This window comes from Oncorhynchus tshawytscha, unplaced genomic scaffold, assembly GCF_018296145.1.
Source record: "Oncorhynchus tshawytscha isolate Ot180627B unplaced genomic scaffold, Otsh_v2.0 Un_contig_821_pilon_pilon, whole genome shotgun sequence".
Taxonomy (NCBI): Eukaryota; Metazoa; Chordata; class Actinopteri; order Salmoniformes; family Salmonidae; genus Oncorhynchus; species Oncorhynchus tshawytscha.
Window position 1 is genome coordinate 65,959 of NW_024608944.1, and position 24,094 is coordinate 90,052.

At 38.5% G+C, this 24,094-nt stretch overlaps 1 protein-coding gene across 1 annotated transcript; it reads right to left on the reverse strand.

Moving 5' to 3' along the window:
• Positions 1-44: 44 nt before the first annotated feature.
• Positions 45-1,748, reverse strand: LOC121844015 (origin recognition complex subunit 4-like). The gene is made up of 3 exons (XM_042313885.1): positions 1,605-1,748; positions 1,450-1,517; positions 45-410 (listed from the first exon to the last, which is right to left on the reverse strand). The coding sequence occupies exons 1-3, from the start codon at positions 1,615-1,617 to the stop codon at positions 228-230; spliced, it is 264 nt and encodes an 87-aa protein (XP_042169819.1). The 5' UTR covers positions 1,618-1,748; the 3' UTR covers positions 45-227.
• Positions 1,749-24,094: the final 22,346 nt, after the last annotated feature.

A 24,094-nucleotide genomic window follows, 5' to 3' on the forward strand; every position in this document is an offset into this window, starting at 1 on the left:
TGATTACTTCTTAGGTTTCAAGAACTGGTACACTGATGACCCCAAAAAATTGCATGACTTTATTCAATAAGTACAGCCAAATATTTACATTTACACACAAGGAATGAACACATGGCAGAAACATTTGTTAGGTCATTCATTGTCTATCCCTGAGGACAGGGTCCAGGCCACAGTCCCATATCTTTCAGAACTGCCCCACTGGACACAATATAGAAGAATATGTACCTTTAACCAAAAGCAGACATGGCCCACTGTTTAACATCTGTGGGGCATTGTGGGTATTTCTGCAGGGCCTCCATGATCTGGCTGTGGTCCAACAAAAGTTTCATCAGCTGGTACTCCTTCTGGATCTTTGCTGTGGAGCTGTCCATAGACTTAATCAGCTCCAACTGCTGCAGGTGTTCAAACGCCTGGAACAGAGTGTTGTTGGGTTGAGTAAATCTTGAGTATCAAATAATACAATGGCATACATGTGGCTAAGACTGTAATGTATACAATAAACTTTAGTCAGGGTATTACAGAGAAGGGACAAACAACTGCATTACATACTGAACAAAAATAAAATGCAACATCCAACAATTTTACTAAGTTACAGTTCAAGGAAATCAGGCAATTTAAATAAATAAATTAGGCCGTAATCTATGGATTTCACATGACTGGGCAGGGGTGCATCAATGGGTGGGCATAGGCCCAGCCAATCCAGTTTTCCCCACAAAGGGCTTTATTAGAGACAAAAATAATCCTGTTTCATCAGCTATCCGGGTAGCTGGTCTCATACGATCCTGCAGGTTAGAAGCCGGATGTGGAGGTCCTGGGCTGGTGTGGTTACACGTGGTCTGCGGTTGTGAGGCCGTACTGCAAAAATTCTCAAAAATGCCGTTGGAAGTGGCTTATGGTAGAGAAATTAACATCCAATTCTCTGGAAACATTCCTGGTGGACATTCCTGCAGGCGGCATGCCAATTGTATACGCCCTCAAAACTTGAGACATCTGTGGCATTGTGTTGTGTGACAAAACTGCACATTTTAGAGTGGCCTTTTATTGTCCCCAGCAGAAGGTGCACCTGTGTAATGATCAAGCTGTTTAATCAGCTTCTTGATATGCCACACCTGTCAGGTGGATGGATTATCTTGGCAAAGGAGAAATGCTCACTAACAGGGATGTAAACAAATTTGTGCACAAAATAACAGAAATAAGCTATATGTGCTTATGGAACATTTCTGGGATCTTTCATTTCAGCTCATGAATCATGACCCGAGAACACTTTACATGTTGCGTTTATATTTTTGTTCAGTATACATCAACATTCAGCACATATCCACCCTTCTTCATTGTGAAATAAACTTACCTTGAGAACGATCTACAAAAACATTATAGGATCTTCATGAAATATACTATTGGAAGGGTCTGATGTCATTCTACTGAGACCATGATGTCATGCAGACCCACCTTTATGACGACTGGCTTGTCAAAGTTATGTATAGAATGGGATTTCCTCTGCAGGAATTTCTTGAACTCTGACAAAAAAATAAAATATCTATTAACACAAACGTATGTCATTCCCAACTATTACACACCAGCTCTTACTAACTGTTGATCCTTACCATTGTGAACCATCTGGAAGTTAAAAACGGCTCTCCTTCATAGATGTCATTCAAGTGTTTCATGGCAATTATCAGGCACAGTTCAAGAATGGACAGGCCTGGAAAGATCAACAAAGCAAAATGCAGGCCAGATTATCAATGTTTCATCAAATGGTCATGAGTCCATCAAAGAAATCATCTAATAATGACCTCTACCCTAATGGCTTTAGGCTTGCCAGGTGGATTTCTTGGGGATATTTTTTTTTTTTTGTGTGTGTGGTTCTTCCACCAGTCCAGCTGAGTTTCTTGTCTACCAGCTCGATTTCAGTAAGACCTGTGGTGGTGGAGCATGGCTTTATGAAAAAACTGCCCAGTGACTTTTCTCTTTGTAGCTTTCAGTTGTGTTGAAGCAGCAGCTCCCAGTGCTGGGCTTGGGTTTTCATGCCCCTTACTTGACCATCTCTGAGACAGCTCTTATGTGGCCCACCTTCTCCTCTTTGATGTGTTTTAAACCGAGGGTCGACCAACGAGGCCTTGTCCAGGAGGTCATCTGTGACTAGGTCATCATATGTCTCATTCAGATAGTCCATAACGATCATTTTTATGTTTTTAACCTTTATTTAACAGTTAAGCAAGTCAGTTAAGAACAAACTGGTCTCTTATTTTAGGAAATGACTGGCCTAGGAACAGTGGGTTAACTGGCCTAGGAACAGTGGGTTAACTGGTCTAGGAACAGTGGGTTAACTGGCCTAGGAACAGTGGGTTAACTGGAACAGTGGGTTAACTAGGAACAGTGGGTTAACTGGTCTAGGAACAGTGGGTTAACTGGTCTAGGAACAGTGGGTTAACTGCTAGGAACAGTGGGTTAACTGTCTAGAACAGTGGGTTAAGGGGCAGAACAGATTTGCACCTTGTCAGCTCAGGGGTTTAGAGAACAGTGGGTTAACTGGTCCAAGCTCTAACAGTGGCTACCCTGCCGGTCTGATGTCTTCTAACCATCACCCCTGCCGCCCTGATGGTCAGGTTCATGACCTCTGTATTGAACAGGTGTAGTACTGGCTTCAGATAAGACACTGGTCATAAGACTCACCAGACAGAGCTTCTGTGAATTCTAGGAGTGTTAAGGGAACAGGGTTCAATAACTGGTTGATGGACTCCAGAACATCTCTGTGGGTGTAAATGGGAGTTAAGTGCCGGGTCTTCTTGTCTCTGACCTGTGAAAATGTCTTTCTTCTGCTCCTCTTTGCACCATGTTTTGACGTGATCCCCCACTTGGTAGGCGACTCTGTCACCAACTTGTTCTGGGGTAGGTTGTGTTCTTTTTGGCGCAACTGTCAGGTCTCTCTTCTTTTTCCACCAGTTAGGAAAAGCCACTTACCACTTTCTTACACACTTCAATTGCATCGATCCACCCGTTTTGTCTCTACCCCACTCTCTCTAAGAGAAATCAAGAGATTTTAATAAAATGTTAATCACAATAATCCCTTTAGTTATGTACAAATGTAATAACATTTTATCAGTTGATTGGGGGGGGGGGGATGCACATTTTAGTTTCCTCTAACCAATCACTTCAATATACACAATTGACAAGGTTACTTACCAATGGCCAAGTGCAGACGATGTCCAAAACATTGCGGTCGGGTCCATTTGTTGATTTGAGTGGCTTTCACCACGTTCGCACCCCTATCCGTCATAGTGCAGACCTGTCTGTCTCGGCTGAGTCCCCAGGAGGCGAGAGTGTCAGGAGGCATGAGCCAATCTGCTATGGACTCCAGAGATCACCCTGTGTGGTAAATGGGAAAGTATGTTTGAAGGCATTTATTTAGAAGATTCCAGTCTTTGTCAGTATAGTGGGTAGATTCCAGTCTCTTCAGTATTGTGGGTAGATTGTCTTTGTCAGTATAGTGGGTAGATTCCAGTCTTTGTCAGTATAGTGGGTAGATTCCAGTCTTTGTCAGTATAGTGGGTAGATTCCAGTCTTTGTCAGTATAGTGGGTAGATTCCAGTCTTTGTCAGTATAGTGGGTAGATTCCAGTCTTTGTCAGTATAGTGGGTAGATTCCAGTCTCTGTCAGTATTGTGGGTAGATTCCAGTCTTTGTCAGTATAGTGGGTAGATTCAGTCTTTGTCAGTATAGTGGGTAGATTCCAGTCTTTGTCAGTATAGTGGGTAGATTCCCAGTCTTTGTCAGTGGTGAATAGATTCCAGTCTTTGTCACATAGTGGATAGATTCCAGTCTCTGTCAGTATTGTGGGTAGATTCCAGTCTTTGTCAGTATAGTGGATAGATTCAGTCTTTGTCAGTATAGTGGGTAGATTCAGTCTTTGTCAGTATTTAGATTCCAGTCTCTGTCAGTATTGTGGGTAGATTCCAGTCTTTGTCAGTATTGTGGGTAGATTCCAGTCTTTGTCAGTATAGTGGGTAGATTCCAGTCTTTGTCAGTATAGTGGGTAGATTCCAGTCTTTGTCAGTATAGTGGGTAGATTCCAGTCTTTGTCAGTATAGTGGGTAGATTCCAGTCTTTGTCAGTATAGTGGGTAGATTCCAGTCTTTGTCAGTATAGTGGGTAGATTCCAGTCTTTGTCAGTATAGTGGGTAGATTCCAGTCTCTGTCAGTATTGTGGGTAGATTCCAGTCTTTGTCAGTATAGTGGATAGATTCCAGTCTCTGTCAGTATTGTGGGTAGATTCCAGTCTTTGTCAGTATAGTGGGTAGATTCCAGTCTTTGTCAGTATAGTGGGTAGATTCCAGTCTTTGTCAGTATAGTGGATAGATTCCAGTCTTTGTCAGTATAGTGGGTAGATTCCAGTCTTTGTCGGTATAGTGGGTAGATTCCAGTCTTTGTCGGTATAGTGGGTAGATTCCAGTCTTTGTCAGTATAGTGGGTAGATTCCGCTCTTTGTCGGTATAGTGGGTAGTGAGGCTAATATAAGACTCTGACGTGCGACTAGACCACAGATCGGTATTAGTAGCAAAATACGTCAAATCTGTCTTGAGCAGTTCCTCAACATTTTCCCTACACTCGGCGTAGAGTTTACGCAGTGCGTTGTGAGAGAAATGTTTGCAGCCAGGGGAGCGCGTACCTGGGGTCAATTCAATTGATAAGCCTATTGAAACCTTCCTTTTCGACTGTGCGAATAGGTAGCATGTTCTTAGCAATGCAATGCACGATAGCATGTGTGATGTCTTTTGTGTCTTTTTGATGTTTGCTCAAAAACTCGCTGTCAGTGTTGACTGCTTCGGGCGAACGTCCCTAGATTGTCTGGTGCTCGCAGGGCATAAACGCTGTCAGTGTTGACTGCTTCGGGAGAACGTCCCTAGATTGTCTGGTGCTCGCAGGGCATAAACGCTGTCAGTGTTGACTGCTTCGGGCGAACATCCCTAGATTGTCTGGTGCTCGCAGGGCATAAACACTGTCAGTGTTGACTGCTTCGGGCGAACGTCCCTAGATTGTCTGGTGCTCGCAGGGCATAAACGCTGTCAGTGTTGACTGCTTGGGCGAACGTCCCTAGATTGTCTGGTGCTCGCAGGGCATAAACGCTGTCAGTGTTGACTGCTTCGGGCGAACGTCCCTAGATTGTCTGGTGCTCGCAGGGCATAAACGCTGTCAGTGTTGACTGCTTCGGGCGAACGTCCCTAGATTGTCTGGTGCTCGCAGGGCATAAACGCTGTCAGTGTTGACTGCTTCGGGCGAACGTCCCTAGATTGTCTGGTGCTCGCAGGGCATAAACGCTGTCAGTGTTGACTGCTTCGGGCGAACGTCCCTAGATTGTCTGGTGCTCGCAGGGCATAAACGCTGTCAGTGTTGACTGCTTCGGGCGAACGTCCCTAGATTGTCTGGTGCTCGCAGGGCATAAACGCTGTCAGTGTTGACTGCTTCGGGCGAACGTCCCTAGATTGTCTGGTGCTCGCAGGGCATAAACGCTGTCAGTGTTGACTGCTTAGTGGGCGAACGTCCCTAGATTGTCTGGTGCTCGCAGGGCATAAACGCTGTCAGTGTTGACTGCTTCGGGCGAACGTCCCTAGATTGTCTGGTGCTCGCAGGGCATAAACGCTGTCAGTGTTGACTGATTCGGGCGAACATCCCTAGATTGTCTGGTGCTCGCAGGGCATAAACGCTGTCAGTGTTGACTGTTTCGGGAGAACGTCCCTAGATTGTCTGGTGCTCGCAGGGCATAAACGCTGTCAGTGTTGACTGCATCGGGCTCGTCCTAGATTGTCTGGTGCTCGCAGGGCATAAACGCTGTCAGTGTTGACTGCTTCGGGCGAACGTCCCTAGATTCTGGTGCTCGCAGGGCATAAACGCTGTCAGTGTTGACTGCTTCGGGAGAACGTCCCTAGATTGGCTGGTGCTTGAGGGGCGTTTATCAACACCATGGTGCAAACTCAAACTTCCTGCATGTTCCAAAGAGTGATTTTGTTTCAGATGGTGAAAAAGGTTTGTCGTACTACCAGACTTCGTAGCCACCTGTCTACGGCACATTGCTCTGCTCTTTCTCGTACTACCAGACTTCGTAGCCACCTGTCTACGGCACATTGCTCTGCTCTTTGTCGTACTACCAGACTTCGTAGCCACCTGTCTACGGCACATTGCTCTGCTCTTTGTCGTACTACCAGACTTCGTAGCCACCTGTCTACGGCACATTGCTCTGCTCTTTGTCGTACTACCAGACTTCGTAGCCACCTGTCTACGGCACATTGCTCTGCTCTTTGTCGTACTACCAGACTTCGTAGCCACCTGTCTACGGCACATTGCTCTGCTCTTTGTCGGACTTCAAAAAGCCACTTCCAAATAATTAAAACAGTTTAACCGTTTTTTTTTTTTTAATCATTAATTTCTTTGTTGGAAGCTGCTCCTTCTCCACTGCCACCGTTTTCACCTACATCACAAATGATTTGTGGTTAATAGTGGCTCCTCCTCCACTCGGTGCTAAGTGTTTTTTTAGTGGGCGTATACTTCTCCATGGCTCCTCCTCCACTCAGTGCTAAGTGTTTTTTTTTAGTGGGTGTATACTTCTCCATGGCTCCTCCTCCACTCAGTGCTAAGTGTTTTTTTAGTGGGTGTATACTTCTCCATGGCTCCTCCTCCACTCGGTGCTAAGTTTTTTTTTTTTATTCTCCATGGGGTGTATACTTCTCCATGGCTCCTCCTCCACTCAGTGCTAAGTGTTTTTTTTAGTGGGTGTATACTTCTCCATGGCTCCTCCTCCACTCAGTGCTAAGTGTTTTTTTAGTGGGTGTATACTTCTCCATGGCTCCTCCTCCACTCGGTGCTAGTGTTTTTTTTGTGGGCGTATACTTCTCCATGGCTCCTCCTCCACTGGTGCTAAGTGTTTTTTTAGTGGGTGTATACTTCTCCATGGCTCCTCCTCCACTCGGTGCTAAGTGTATACTTCTTTTTTTAGTGGGGAATACTTCTCCATGGCTCCTCCTCCACTCAGTGCTAAGTGTTTTTTAGTGGGTGTATACTTCTCCATGGCTCCTCCTCCACTCGGTGCTAAGTGTTTTTTTTTTTAGTGAGGGAATACTTCTCCATGGCTCCTCCTCCACTCGGTGCTAAGTGTTTTTTTTTTTTAGTGAGGGAATACTTCTCCATGGCTCCTCCTCCGGTGCAGTGCTAAGTGTTTTTTTAGTGAGGGAATACTTCTCCATGGCTCCTCCTCCACTCGGTGCTAAGTGTTTTTTTAGTGGGTGTATACTTCTCCATGGCTCCTCCTCCACTCGGTGCTAAGTGTATTTTTTTTAGTGAGTGAATACTTCTCCATGGCTCCTCCTCCACTCAGTGCTAAGTGTTTTTTTTAGTGGGTGTATACTTCTCCATGGCTCCTCCTCCACTCGGTGCTAAGTTTTTTTTAGTGGGTGTATACTTCTCCATGGCTCCTCCTCCACTCGGTGCTAAGTGTTTTTTTTTTTTTTAGTGAGGTGTTTTTTTAGAATACTTCTCCATGGCTCCTCCTCCACTCGGTGCTAAGTGTTTTTTTTTAGTGGGGAATACTTCTCCATGGCTCCTCCACTCGGTGCTAAGTGTTTTTTAGTGGGGAATACTTCTCCATGGCTCCTCCTCCACTCGGTGCTAAGTGTTTTTTTAGTGAGGGAATACTTCTCCATGGCTCCTCCTCCACTCGGTGCTAAGTGTTTTTTTTATTGGGGCTTCTCCATGGCTCCTCCTCCACTCGGTGCTAAGTGCTAAGTTTTTTTAGTGGGTGTATACTTCTCCATGGCTCCTCCTCCACTCTGTGCTAAGTGTTTTTAGTGAGGGAATACTTCTCCATGGCTCCTCCTCCACTCGGTGCTAAGTGTTTTTTAGTGAGGGAATACTTCTCCATGGCTCCTCCTCCACTCGGTGCTAAGTGTTTTTAGTTTTTAGTGAGGGAATACTTCTCCATGGCTCCTCCTCCACTCGGTGCTAAGTGTTTTTAGTGAATACTTCTCCATGGCTCCTCCTCCACTCGGTGCTAAGTGGGAATACTTCTCCATGGCTCCTCCTCCACTCTGTGCTAAGTGTTTTTTTTTTTACTTCTCCATGGCTCCTCCTCCACTCAGTGCTAAGTGAATACTTCTCCATGGCTCCTCCTCCACTCGGTGCTAAGTGTTTTTTTAGTGGGGAATACTTCTCCATGGCTCCTCCTCCTTCTCCATGTGCATATTGTCACTTCTCTGCATGTTTCTGCTGCGTCACAGAGGTGAATGACCTGCTGTACCTACATTTTCCCATAATGTGGATCTAGAATAATTATCTAAATGTTTTTATATCGTTATTGAGGGAAGTAATTACATGATTGATATTGATTTTATCACCCAGCCCTGCTACAAGTTTATAACCTTAAGGAATAAGGTTTTGACGTGTCCAAACTTTTGACTGGTACTATATATATATATATATATATATATTTTATTTTATACCTAAAGGGGTCCTAGAATTAAAAATCAAACAGCTAAATAATCCACAGTATGGCCATCTTAAAACAATTCCAACCAATAAAATACAGCTAAATTTGGAGAGGACATATATTATTCAGACGCCCCGACTTTTTCCAAATTTTGTTACGTTACAGCCTTATTCTAAAATTGATTAAATTATGTTTTTCCATCATCACAATATCCCATAATGACAAAGCAAAAATAGGTTATTAGGAATTTGAACTGAAATACTATATTTACATAAGTATTCATACCCTTTACTCAGTACTTTGTTGAAGCACCTTTGGCAGTGATTACAGCCTCAAGCCTTCTTGGGTATGATGACACAAGCTTGGCACACCTGTATTTGGGTAGCTTCTCCCATTCTTCTCTGCAGATCCTCTCAAGCTCCGTCAGGTTGGATGGGGAGTGTCGCTGCACAGCTATTTTCAGGTCTCTCCAGAGATGTTAAATCAGGTTCAAGTCCGGGCTCTTGAAGGGCCACTCAAGGACATTCAAAGACTTGTCCTGAAGCCACTCCTTCATTGTCTTGGCTGTGTGCTTAGGGTCGTTGTCCTGTTGGAAGGTGTACCTTCGCCCCAGTCTGAGATCCTGAGCGGTCTGGAGCAGGTTTTCATCAAGGATCTCTCTGCACTTTGCTCCGTTCATCTTTCCCTCATCCTGACTAGTCTCTCAGTCCCTGCAACTGAAAAACTGCCCACAGCATGATGCTGCCACCACCCATGGAGCCACCATTCACTGTAGGGATGGAGCCACCATGCTTCACCATGTCAGGGATGGAGCCACCATGCTTCACCTAGGGATGGAGCCACCATGCTTCACCGTAGAGATGGAGCCACCATGCTTCACCGTAGGGATGGAGCCACCATGCTTCACCGTAGAGATGGAGCCACCATGCTTCACTGTAGGGATGGAGCCACCATGCTTCACTGTAGGGATGGAGCCACCATGCTTCACCGTAGGGATGGAGCCACCATGCTTCACCGTAGGGATGGAGCCACCATGCTTCACCGTAGGGATGGAGCCACCATGCTTCACCGTAGGGGCCACCATGGATGGCGCCACCATGCTTCACCGTAGGGATGGCGCCACCATGCTTCACCGTCACCGGGATGGAGCCACCATGCTTCACCGTAGGAATCGTACCAGGTTTACTCCAGACATGACGTTTGGCATTCAGGCCAAAGATTTCAACCTTGGTTTCATCAGACCAGAGAATCTTGTTTCTTTAGGTGCCTTTTGGCAAACTCCAAGCGGACTGTCATGTGCCTTTTACTGACGAGTGGCATCCGTCTGGCCACTCTACCAAAAAGGCCTGATTGGTGGAGTGCTGCAGAGATGGTTGTCTTTCTGGAAGGTTCTCCCATCTCCACAGAGGATCTCTGTCAGTGACCATTGGCTTCTTGGTCATGTCCCTGACTAAGGCCCTTCTCCCCCGATTGCTCAGTTTGCCCAGGCAGCCAGCTCTAGGAAGATCAATCAATCAAATGTATTTATAAGCCCTTTTTTACATCAGCAGATGTAAAATAACTGCCTTAATTTTGCTGGACCCCAGGAAGAGTAGCTGCTATCTTGGCAGCTAATGGGGACCATAATAAATTCAAATCCAAAGTGCTGAACCAAAACCCAGCATAAAACCCCAAACACCAAGCAATGGAGATGTAGAAGCATGTTGGTTCGGAAAAACTCCATAGAACGGCAGAAATCTATAGAGGAATCTAGAGAGGAATCAGGCTCTAAGGGGTGGCCAGTTCTCTTCTGGCTGTGCTGGGCGGCGACTATAAGAGTACACGGCCATTTTAAGGCCAGGTTGTTCTTCAAGATGTTCATAGATGACCATCATGGTCAAATAATAATCACAGTAGTTATAGGGTGCAACAGGTCGGTACCTCAGCAGTAAATGTCAGTTGGCTTTTCATAGTTGAGCATTCAGAGGTCGAAACAGCACGTGCGGTAGAGCAAGAGAGTCGAAAACAGCTGGTCCGGGACAAGGTAGCACGTCCAGTGAACAGGTCAGGGTTCCCTAGCCACAGGCAGAATAGTTGAAACTGGAGCAGCATCACGACCAGGTGGACTGGGGACAGCCAGGAGTCATCAGGCCATGTGGTCCCGAGGCATGGTCCCAGGGCTCAGGTCCTCCGTGAGGGGAGGGAGAGAGAGAATTCAAGGGGGCATACTTAAATTGACACAGGACAAAGGACAAGACAGGAGAATTACACCAGATATAACAGACTGACCCTGGCACATAGGCAGCTGTGGCCCCACCTCAACATCCTGGATAATAATAATATGTAGTATCCACACCACCACAACCTCAACATCCTGGATAATAATAATAATATGTAGTATCCACACCACCACAACCTCAACATCCAGGATAATAATAATAATAATAATATGTAGTATCCACACCACCACAACCTCAACATCCTGGATAATAATAATATGTAGTATCCACCACCACAACCTCAACATCCTGAATAATAATAATAATAATATGTAGTATCCACACCACCACAACCTCAACATCCTGTAATAATAATACTAATATGTAGTATCCACACCACCACAACCTCAACAATAATAAATATGTAGTATCCACACCACCACAACCTCAACATCCTGGATAATAATAATAATAATATGTAGTATCCACACCACCACAACCTCAACATCCTGAATAATAATATGTAGTATCCACACCACCACAACCTCAACATCCTGGATAATAATAATAATAATAATATGTAGTATCCACACCACCACAACCTCAACATCCTGAATAATAATAATAATAATATGTAGTATCCACACCACCACAACCTCAACATCCTGAATAATAATAATAATAATAATAATATGTAGTATCCACACCACCACAACCTCAACATCCTGGATAATAATAATAATATGTAGTATCCACACCACCACAACCTCAACATCCTGGATAATAAATAATAATATAATAATAATAATAGTATCCACACCACCACAACCTCAACATCCTGGAATAATAATAATAATAATAATAATAATATGTAGTATCCACACCACCACAACCTCAACATCCTGGATAATAATAATAATATGTAGTATCCACACCACCACAACCTCAACATCCTGGATAATAATAATAATAATAATAATAATATGTAGTATCCACACCACCACAACCTCAACATCCTGGATAATAATAATAATATGTAGTATCCACACCACCACAACCTCAACATCCTGGATAATAATAATAATATGTAGTATCCACACCACCACAACCTCAACATCCTGGATAATAATAATAATAATAATAATAATAATATGTAGTATCCACACCACCACAACCTCAACATCCTGGATAATAATAATAATATGTAGTATCCACACCACCACAACCTCAACATCCTGGATAATAATAATAATAATAATATGTAGTATCCACACCACCACAACCTCAACATCCTGGATAATAATAATAATAATAATATGTAGTATCCACACCACCACAACCTCAACATCCTGGATAATAATAATAATAATATGTAGTATCCACACCACCACAACCTCAACATCCTGAATAATAATAATAATAATATGTAGTATCCACACCACCACAACCTCAACATCCTGGATAATAATAATAATATGTAGTATCCACACCACCACAACCTCAACATCCTGGATAATAATAATAATATGTAGTATCCACACCACCACAACCTCAACATCCTGGATAATAATAATAATATGTAGTATCCACACCACCACAACCTCAACATCCTGGATAATAATAATAATAATATGTAGTATCCACACCACCACAACCTCAACATCCTGGATAATAATAATATGTAGTATCCACACCACCACAACCTCAACATCCTGGATAATAATAATAATATGTAGTATCCACACCACCACAACCTCAACATCCTGGATAATAATAATAATAATAATAATATGTAGTATCCACACCACCACAACCTCAACATCCTGGATAATAATAATATGTAGTATCCACACCACCACAACCTCAACATCCTGGATAATAATAATAATAATATGTAGTATCCACACCACCACAACCTCAACATCCTGGATAATAATAATAATAATAATAATAATATGTAGTATCCACACCACCACAACCTCAACATCCTGGATAATAATAATATGTAGTATCCACACCACCACAACCTCAACATCCTGGATAATAATAATATGTAGTATCCACACCACCACAACCTCAACATCCTGGATAATAATAATAAGTATCCACACCACCACAACCTCAACATCCTGGATAATAATAATGTAGTATCCACACCACCACAACCTCAATAGTATCCACACCACCACAATCCTAATAATAATAATATGTAGTATCCACACCACCACAACCTCAACATCCTGGATAATAATAATAATAATAATAATAATAATAATAATAATAATAATATGTAGTATCCACACCACCACAACCTCAACATCCTGGATAATAATAATATGTAGTATCCACACCACCACAACCTCAACATCCTGGATAATAATAATATGTAGTATCCACACCACCACAACCTCAACATCCTGGATAATAATATAATAATAATATGTAGTATCCACACCACCACAACCTCAACATCCTGGATAATAATAATAATAATAATAATATGTAGTATCCACACCACCACAACCTCAACATCCTGGATAATAATAATAATAATAATAATATGTAGTATCCACACCACCACAACCTCAACATCCTGGATAATAATAATATGTAGTATCCACACCACCACAACCTCAACATCCTGGATAATAATAATATGTAGTATCCACACCACCACAACCTCAACATCCTGGATAATAATAATAATAATAATAATAATATGTAGTATCCACACCACCACAACCTCAACATCCTGGATAATAATAATAATATGTAGTATCCACACCACCACAACCTCAACATCCTGGATAATAATAATATGTAGTATCCACACCACCACAACCTCAACATCCTAATAATAATATGTAGTATCCACACCACCACAACCTCAACATCCTGATAATAATAATAATATGTAGTATCCACACCACACACCACAACCTCAACATCCTGGATAATAATAATAATAATATGTAGTATCCACACCACCACAACCTCAACATCCTGGATAATAATAATAATAATAATAATATGTAGTATCCACACCACCACAACCTCAACATCCTGGATAATAATAATAATAATAATAATATGTAGTATCCACACCACCACAACCTCAACATCCTGGATAATAATAATAATAATAAATAGTATCCACACCACCACAACCTCAACATCCTGGATAATAATAATAATATGTAGTATCCAAACCACCACAACCTCAACATCCTGGATAATAATAATAATAATAATAATATGTAGTATCCACACCACCACAACCTCAACATCCTGGATGATAATAATAATAATAATAATATGTAGTATCCACACCACCACAACCTCAACATCCTGGATAATAATAATAATAATAATATGTAGTATCCACACCACCACAACCTCAACATCCTGGATAATAATAATAATAATAATAATAATAATATGTAGTATCCACACCACCACAACCTCAACATCCTGGCTAATAATAATAATATGTAGTATCCACAACACCACAACCTCAACATCCTGGATAATAATAATAATAATATGTAGTATCCACACCACCACAACCTCAACATCCTGGATAATAATAATAATAATAATATGTAGTATCCACACCACCACAACCTCAACATCCTTAATAATAATAATATGTAGTATCCACACCACCACAACCTCAACATCCTGGATAATAATAATATGTAGTATCCACACCACCACAACCTCAACATCCTGGATAATAATAATAATAATATGTAGTATCCACACCACCACAACCTCAACATCCTGGATAATAATAATAATAATAATATGTAGTATCCACACCACCACAACCTCAACATCCTGATAATAATAATAATAAATAATATCCACACCACCACAACCTCAACAATAATCCTAATAATAATAATATGTAGTATCCACACCACCACAACCTCAACATCCTGATAATAATAATAATAATAATAATAATAATATGTAGTATCCACACCACCACAACCTCAACATCCTGGATAATAATAATAATAATAATATGTAGTATCCACACCACCACAACCTCAACATCCTGGATAATAATAATAATAATAGTATCCACACCACCACAACCTCAACATCCTGATAATAATAATAATATGTAGTATCCACACCACCACAACCTCAACATCCAACATAATAATAATAATAATAATATGTAGTATCCACACCACCACAACCTCAACATCCTGGATAATAATAATAATAATAATATGTAGTATCCACACCACCACAACCTCAACATCCTGGATAATAATAATAATAATAATATGTAGTATCCACACCACCACAACCTCAACATCCTGATAATAATAATAATAATAATAATATGTAGTATCCACACCACCACAACCTCAACATCCTGGATAATAATAATAATAATGTAGTATCCACACCACCACAACCTCAACATCCTGGATAATAATAATATGTAGTATCCACACCACCACAACCTCAACATCCTGGATAATAATAATAATAATATGTAGTATCCACACCACCACAACCTCAACATCCTGATAATAATAATATGTAGTATCCACACCACCACAACCTCAACATCCTGGATAATAATAATAATATGTAGTATCCACACCACCACAACCTCAACATCCTGATAATAATAATAATAATATGTAGTATCCACACCACCACAACCTCAACATCCTGGATAATAATAATAATAATAATAATAATATGTAGTATCCACACCACCACAACCTCAACATCCTGGATAATAATAATAATAATAATAATATGTAGTATCCACACCACCACAACCTCAACATCCTGGATAATAATAATAATAATAATAATATGTAGTATCCACACCACCACAACCTCAACATCCTGGATAATAATAATAATATGTAGTATCCACACCACCACAACCTCAACATCCTGGATAATAATAATAATATGTAGTATCCACACCACCACAACCTCAACATCATGGATAATAATAATATGTAGTATCCACACCACCACAACCTCAACATCCTGGATAATAATAATAATAATATGTAGTATCCACACCACCACAACCTCAACATCCTGGATAATAATAATAATATGTAGTATCCACACCACCACAACCTCAACATCCTGAATAATAATAATAATAATAATAATAATATGTAGTATCCACACCACCACAACCTCAACATCCTGAATAATAATATGTAGTATCCACACCACCACAACCTCAACATCCTGAATAATAATATGAAGTATCCACACCACCACAACCTCAACATCCTGAATAATAATATGAAGTATCCACACCACCACAACCTCAACATCCTGGATAATAATAATAATAATAATATGTAGTATCCACACCACCACAACCTCAACATCCTGGATAATAATAATAATAATAATAATATGTAGTATCCACACCACCACAACCTCACCATCCTGGCTAATAATAATAATGTGTAGTATCCACAACACCACAACCTCAACATCCTGATAATAATAATAATAATAATAATAATATGTAGTATCCACACCACCACAACCTCAACATCCTGGATAATAATAATAATAATATGTAGTATCCACACCACCACAACCTCAACATCCTGAATAATAATAATAATAATAATATGTAGTATCCACACCACCACAACCTCAACATCCTGGATAATAATAATAATAATAATAATAATATGTAGTATCCACACCACCACAACCTCAACATCCTGGATAATAATAATAATAATAATAATAATATGTAGTATCCACACCACCACAACCTCAACATCCTGGATAATAATAATAATATGTAGTATCCACACCACCACAACCTCAACATCCTGGATAATAATAATAATAATAATATGTAGTATCCACACCACCACAACCTCAACATCCTGGATAATAATAATAATATGTAGTATCCACACCACCACAACCTCAACATCCTGGATAATAATAATAATAATAATAATATGTAGTATCCACACCACCACAACCTCAACATCCTGGATAATAATAATAATAATAATAATATGTAGTATCCACACCACCACAACCTCAACATCCTGGATAATAATAATAATAATATGTAGTATCCACACCACCACAACCTCAACATCCTAATAATAATAATAATAATAATAATATGTAGTATCCACACCACCACAACCTCAACATCCTGATAATAATAATAATAATATGTAGTATCCACACCACCACAACCTCAACATCCTGGATAATAATAATAATAATAGTATCCACACCACCACAACCTCAACATCCTGGATAATAATAATATGTAGTATCCACACCACCACAACCTCAACATCCTGATAATAATAATATGTAGTATCCACACCACCACAACCTCAACATCCTGATAATAATAATAATAATAATAATAATATGTAGTATCCACACCACCACAACCTCAACATCCTGATAATAATAATAATAATATGTAGTATCCACACCACCACAACCTCAACATCCTGATAATAATAATAATAATATGTAGTATCCACACCACCACAACCTCAACATCCTTAATAATAATAATAATAATATGTAGTATCCACACCACCACAACCTCAACATCCTGATAATAATAATAATAATAATATGTAGTATCCACACCACCACAACCTCAACATCCTGATAATAATAATAATATGTAGTATCCACACCACCACAACCTCAACATCCTGATAATAATAATAATAATAATAATATGTAGTATCCACACCACCACAACCTCAACATCCTGGATAATAATAATAATAATAATAATATGTAGTATCCACACCACCACAACCTCAACATCCTGGATAATAATAATAATAATAATAATAATAATATGTAGTATCCACACCACCACAACCTCAACATCCTGGATAATAATAATAATAATAATATGTAGTATCCACACCACCACAACCTCAACATCCTGGATAATAATAATAATATGTAGTATCCACACCACCACAACCTCAACATCCTGATAATAATAATAATAATATGTAGTATCCACACCACCACAACCTCAACATCCTAATAATAATAATAATATGTAGTATCCACACCACCACAACCTCAACATCCTGGATAATAATAATAATAATAATATGTAGTATCCACACCACCACAACCTCAACATCCTGGATAATAATAATAATAATAATAATAATATGTAGTATCCACACCACCACAACCTCAACATCCTGGATAATAATAATAATAATAATAATAATAATAATAATAATAATAATAATATGTAGTATCCACACCACCACAACCTCAACATCCTGGATAATAATAATATGTAGTATCCACACCACCACAACCTCAACATCCTGGATAATAATAATAATATGTAGTATCCACACCACCACAACCTCAACATCCTGAATAATAATAATAATAATATGTAGTATCCACACCACCACAACCTCAACATCCTGAATAATAATATGTAGTATCCACACCACCACAACCTCAACATCCTGAATAATAATAATATGTAGTATCCACACCACCACAACCTCAACATCCTGATAATAATAATATGTAGTATCCACACCACCACAACCTCAACATCCTGGATAATAATAATAATATGTAGTATCCACACCACCACAACCTCAACATCCTAATAATAATAATATGTAGTATCCACACCACCACAACCTCAACATCCTGATAATAATAATATGTAGTATCCACACCACCACAACCTCAACATCCTGATAATAATAATAATAATATGTAGTATCCACACCACCACAACCTCAACATCCTGGATAATAATAATAATAATAATAATAATATGTAGTATCCACACCACCACAACCTCAACATCCTGGATAATAATAATAATAATATGTAGTATCCACACCACCACAACCTCAACATCCTGGAATAATAATAATAATATGTAGTATCCACACCACCACAACCTCAACATCCTGGATAATAATAATAATAATAATAATATGTAGTATCCACACCACCACAACCTCAACATCCTGGATAATAATAATAATAATAATATGTAGTATCCACACCACCACAACCTCAACATCCTGGATAATAATAATAATATATGTAGTATCCACACCACCACAACCTCAACATCCTGATAATAATAATAATAATAATAATATGTAGTATCCACACCACCACAACCTCAACATCCTGGATAATAATAATAATAATAATAATATGTAGTATCCACACCACCACAACCTCAACATCCTGGATAATAATAATATGTAGTATCCACACCACCACAACCTCAACATCCTGATAATAATAATAATAATAATAATAATAATATGTAGTATCCACACCACCACAACCTCAACATCCTGGATAATAATAATATGTAGTATCCACACCACCACAACCTCAACATCCTGGATAATAATAATACTAATAATAATAATAATAATATGTAATATCCACACCACCACAACCTCAACATCCTGGATAATAATAATAATAATAATATGTAGTATCCACACCACCACAACCTCAACATCCTGAATAATAATATGAAGTATCCACACCACCACAACCTCAACATCCTGAATAATAATAATAATATGTAGTATCCACACCACCACAACCTCAACATCCTGGATAATAATAATAATAATAATATGTAGTATCCACACCACCACAACCTCAACATCCTGATAATAATAATATGTAGTACAACCTCAACATCCTGATAATAATAATAATATGTAGTATCCACACCACCACAACCTCAACATCCTGGATAATAATAATATGTAGTATCCACACACCACCACAACCTCAACATCCTAATAATAATAATAATAATAATAATATGTAGTATCCACACCACCACAACCTCAACATCCTGATAATAATAATAATATGTAGTATCCACACCACCACAACCTCAACATCCTGGATAATAATAATAATAATAATAATAATATGTAGTATCCACACCACCACAACCTCAACATCCTGATAATAATAATAATAATATGTAGTATCCACACCACCACAACCTCAACATCCTGATAATAATAATAATATGTAGTATACAACCTCAACATAATAATAATATGTATATGTATCCACACCACCACAACCTCAACATCCTGGATAATAATAATATAATAATAGTAGTATCCACACCACCACAACCTCAACATCCTGGATAATAATAATAATATGTAGTATCCACACCACCACAACCTCAACATCCTGATAATAATAATAATATGTAGTATCCACACCACCACAACCTCAACATCCTGGATAATAATAATAATAATATGTAGTATCCACACCACCACAACCTCAACATCCTGTAGTATCCACACCACCACAACCTCAACATCCTGATAATAATAATATATGTAGTATCCACACCACCACAACCTCAACATCCTGATAATAATAATAATAATAATAATAATAATATGTAGTATCCACACCACCACAACCTCAACATCCTGGATAATAATAATATGTAGTATCCACACCACCACAACCTCAACATCCTGATAATAATAATAATAAATAATATGTAGTATCCACACCACCACAACCTCAACATCCTAATAATAATAATAATAATATGTAGTATCCACACCACCACAACCTCAACATCCTGGATAATAATAATAATGTAGTATCCACACCACCACAACCTCAACATCCTGGATAATAATAATAATATGTAGTATCCACACCACCACAACCTCAACATCCTGGATAATAATAATATGTAGTATCCACACCACCACAACCTCAACATCCTGATAATAATAATATGTAGTATCCACACCACCACAACCTCAACATCCTGTATCCACACCACCACAACCTCAAATCCTAATAATAATAATATGTAGTATCCACACCACCACAACCTCAACATCCTGATAATAATAATAATAATATGTAGTATCCACACCACCACAACCTCAACATCCTGGATAATAATAATATAATATGTAGTATCCACACCACCACAACCTCAACATCCTGTAGTATCCACACCACCACAACCTCAACATCCTGGATAATAATAATAATATGTAGTATCCACACCACCACAACCTCAACATCCTGGATAATAATAATAATAATATGTAGTATCCACACCACCACAACCTCAACATCCTGAATAATAATAATATGAAGTATCCACACCACCACAACCTCAACATCCTGAATAATAATAATAATAATAATAATATGTAGTATCCACACCACCACAACCTCAACATCCTGAATAATAATATGAAGTATCCACACCACCACAACCTCAACATCCTGAATAATAATAATAATATGTAGTATCCACACCACCACAACCTCAACATCCTGGATAATAATAATATGTTGTATCCACACCACCACAACCTCAACATAATATGTAGTATCCACACCACCACAACCTCAACATCCTGAATAATAATAATAATATATGTAGTATCCAACAACCTCAACATCCTGTTATAATAATATGTAGTATCCACACCACCACAACCTCAACATCCTGATAATAATAATAATGTATCCACACCACCACAACCTCAACATCCTGAATAATAATAATAATATGTAGTATCCACACCACCACAACCTCAACATCCTGATAATAATAATAATAATAATAATATGTATCCACACCACCACAACCTCAACATCCTGAATAATAATAATAATATGTAGTATCCACACCACCACAAACCTCAACATCCTGGAATAATAATTTGTAGTATCCACACCACCACAACCTCAACATCCTGATAGGATAATAATATGTAGTATCCACACCACCACAACCTCAACATCCTGGATAATAATAATATGGTAGTATCCACACCACCACAACCTCAACATCCCGGGATAAATAATAATAATAATAATATTAGTATCCACAGGATGTTGAGGCCCTCAACATCCTGGATAATAAATAATAATATAATAGTATCCACACCACCACAACCTCAACATCCTGGATACAATAATAATAATAATAATAATATGTAGTATCCACACCACCACAACCTCAACATCCTGATAATAATAATAATAATATATGTAGTATCCAGTACCACAACCTCAACATCCTGGATAATAATAATGGTAGTGTCCACACCACCACAACCTCAACATCCAGGATGTTAATAGGTTGTAGTATCCACACTACCACAACCTCAACATTCTTATAATAATTATAATAATATGTAGTATCCACACCACCACAACCTCAACATCCTGGATAATAATAATAATAATAATAATATGTAGTATCCACACCACCACAACCTCAACATCCTGGATAATAATAATAATAATAATATGTAGTATCCACACCACCACAACCTCAACATCCTGGATAATAATAATAATATGTAGTATCCACACCACCACAACTTCAACATCCTAATAATAATAATAATAATAATAATATATGTAGTATCCACACCACCACAACCTCAACATCCTGATAATAATAATAATATGTAGTATCCACACCACCACAACCTCAACATCCTGAATAATAATAATAATAATATGTAGTATCCACACCATACAACCTCAACATCCTGATAATAATAATAATAATAATAATATTTAGTATCCACACCACCACAACCTCAACATCCTGATAATGATAATAATAATATGTAGTATCCACACCACCACAACCTCAACATCCTGGATAATATAATAATAATATGTAGTATCACACCACCACAACCTCAACATCCTAATAATAATATAGTATCCACACCACCACAACCTCAACATCCTGGATAATAATAATAATAATAATCAACATATGTAGTATCCACACCACCACAACCTCAACATCCTGGATAATAATAATATGTAGTATCCACACCACCACAACCTCAACATCCTGGATAATAATAATACTAATAATAATAATAATATGTAGTATCCACACCACCACAACCTCAACGTCCTGAATAATAATAATAATATGTAGTATCCACACCACCACAACCTCAACATCCTGGATAATAATAATAATATGTAGTATCCACACCACCACAACCTCAACATCCTGGATAATAATAATAATAATATGTAGTATCCACACCACCACAACCTCAACATCCTGAATAATAATATGAAGTATCCACACCACCACAACCTCAACATCCTGAATAATAATAATAATAATAATAATAATATGTAGTATCCACACCACCACAACCTCAACATCCTGGATAATAATAATATGTTGTATCCACACCACCACAACCTCAACATCCTGGATAATAATAATAATAATAATATAATAATATGTAGTATCCACACCACCACAACCTCAACATCCTGATAATAATAATAATAATAATATGTAGTATCCACACCACCACACAACCTCAACATCCTGGATAATAATAATAATATGTAGTATCCACACCACCACACAACCCTCAACATCCTGATAATAATAATAATAATAATAATATGTAGTATCCACACCACCACAACCTCAACATCCTGGATAATAATAATAATAATATGTAGTATCCACACCACCACAACCTCAATATCCTGAATAATAATAATAATAATATGTAGTATCCACACCACCACAACCTCAACATCCTGAATAATAATATGAAGTATCCACACCACCACAACCTCAACATCCTGAATAATAATATGAAGTATCCACACCACCACAACCTCAACATCCTGATAATAATAATAATAATAATAATAATAATATGTAGTATCCACACCACCACAACCTCAACATCCTGGATGATAATAATAATAATAATAATAATATGTAGTATCCACACCACCACAACCTCACCATCCTGGCTAATAATAATAATATGTAGTATCCACACCACCACAACCTCAACATCCTGGATAGTAGTAATAATAATAACACATGTAGTATCCACACCACGACAACCTCAACATCCTGAATAATAATAATAATATGTAGTATCCACACCACCACAACCTCAACATCCTGATAATAATAATAATAATAGTATCCACACCACCACAACCTCAACATCCTGATAATAATAATAATAATAATAATAATAATAATAATAATATGGAGTATCCACACCACTACAACCTCAACATCCTGATAATAATAATATGTAGTATCCACATAATAACCACAACATCCTGATAATAATAATAATAATAATATGTAGTATCCACACCACCACAACCTCAACATCCTGATAATAATAATAATAATATGTAGTATCCACACCACCACAACCTCAACATCCTGATAATAATAAATAATATGTAATAATAATAATAATATGTAGTATCCACACCACCACAACCTCAACATCCTGGATAATAATAATAATATGTAGTATCCACACCACCACAAC

What these genes read in the sequence shown, in the direction of transcription:
- LOC121844015 (XM_042313885.1), bottom strand. An exon ending in ACAAGCCAGTCGTCATAAAG is followed by an intron (nt 411 to 1,449) that starts GTGGGTCTGCAT and finishes ACTCTGTTCCAG; the next exon opens with GCGTTTGAACACCTGCAGCA.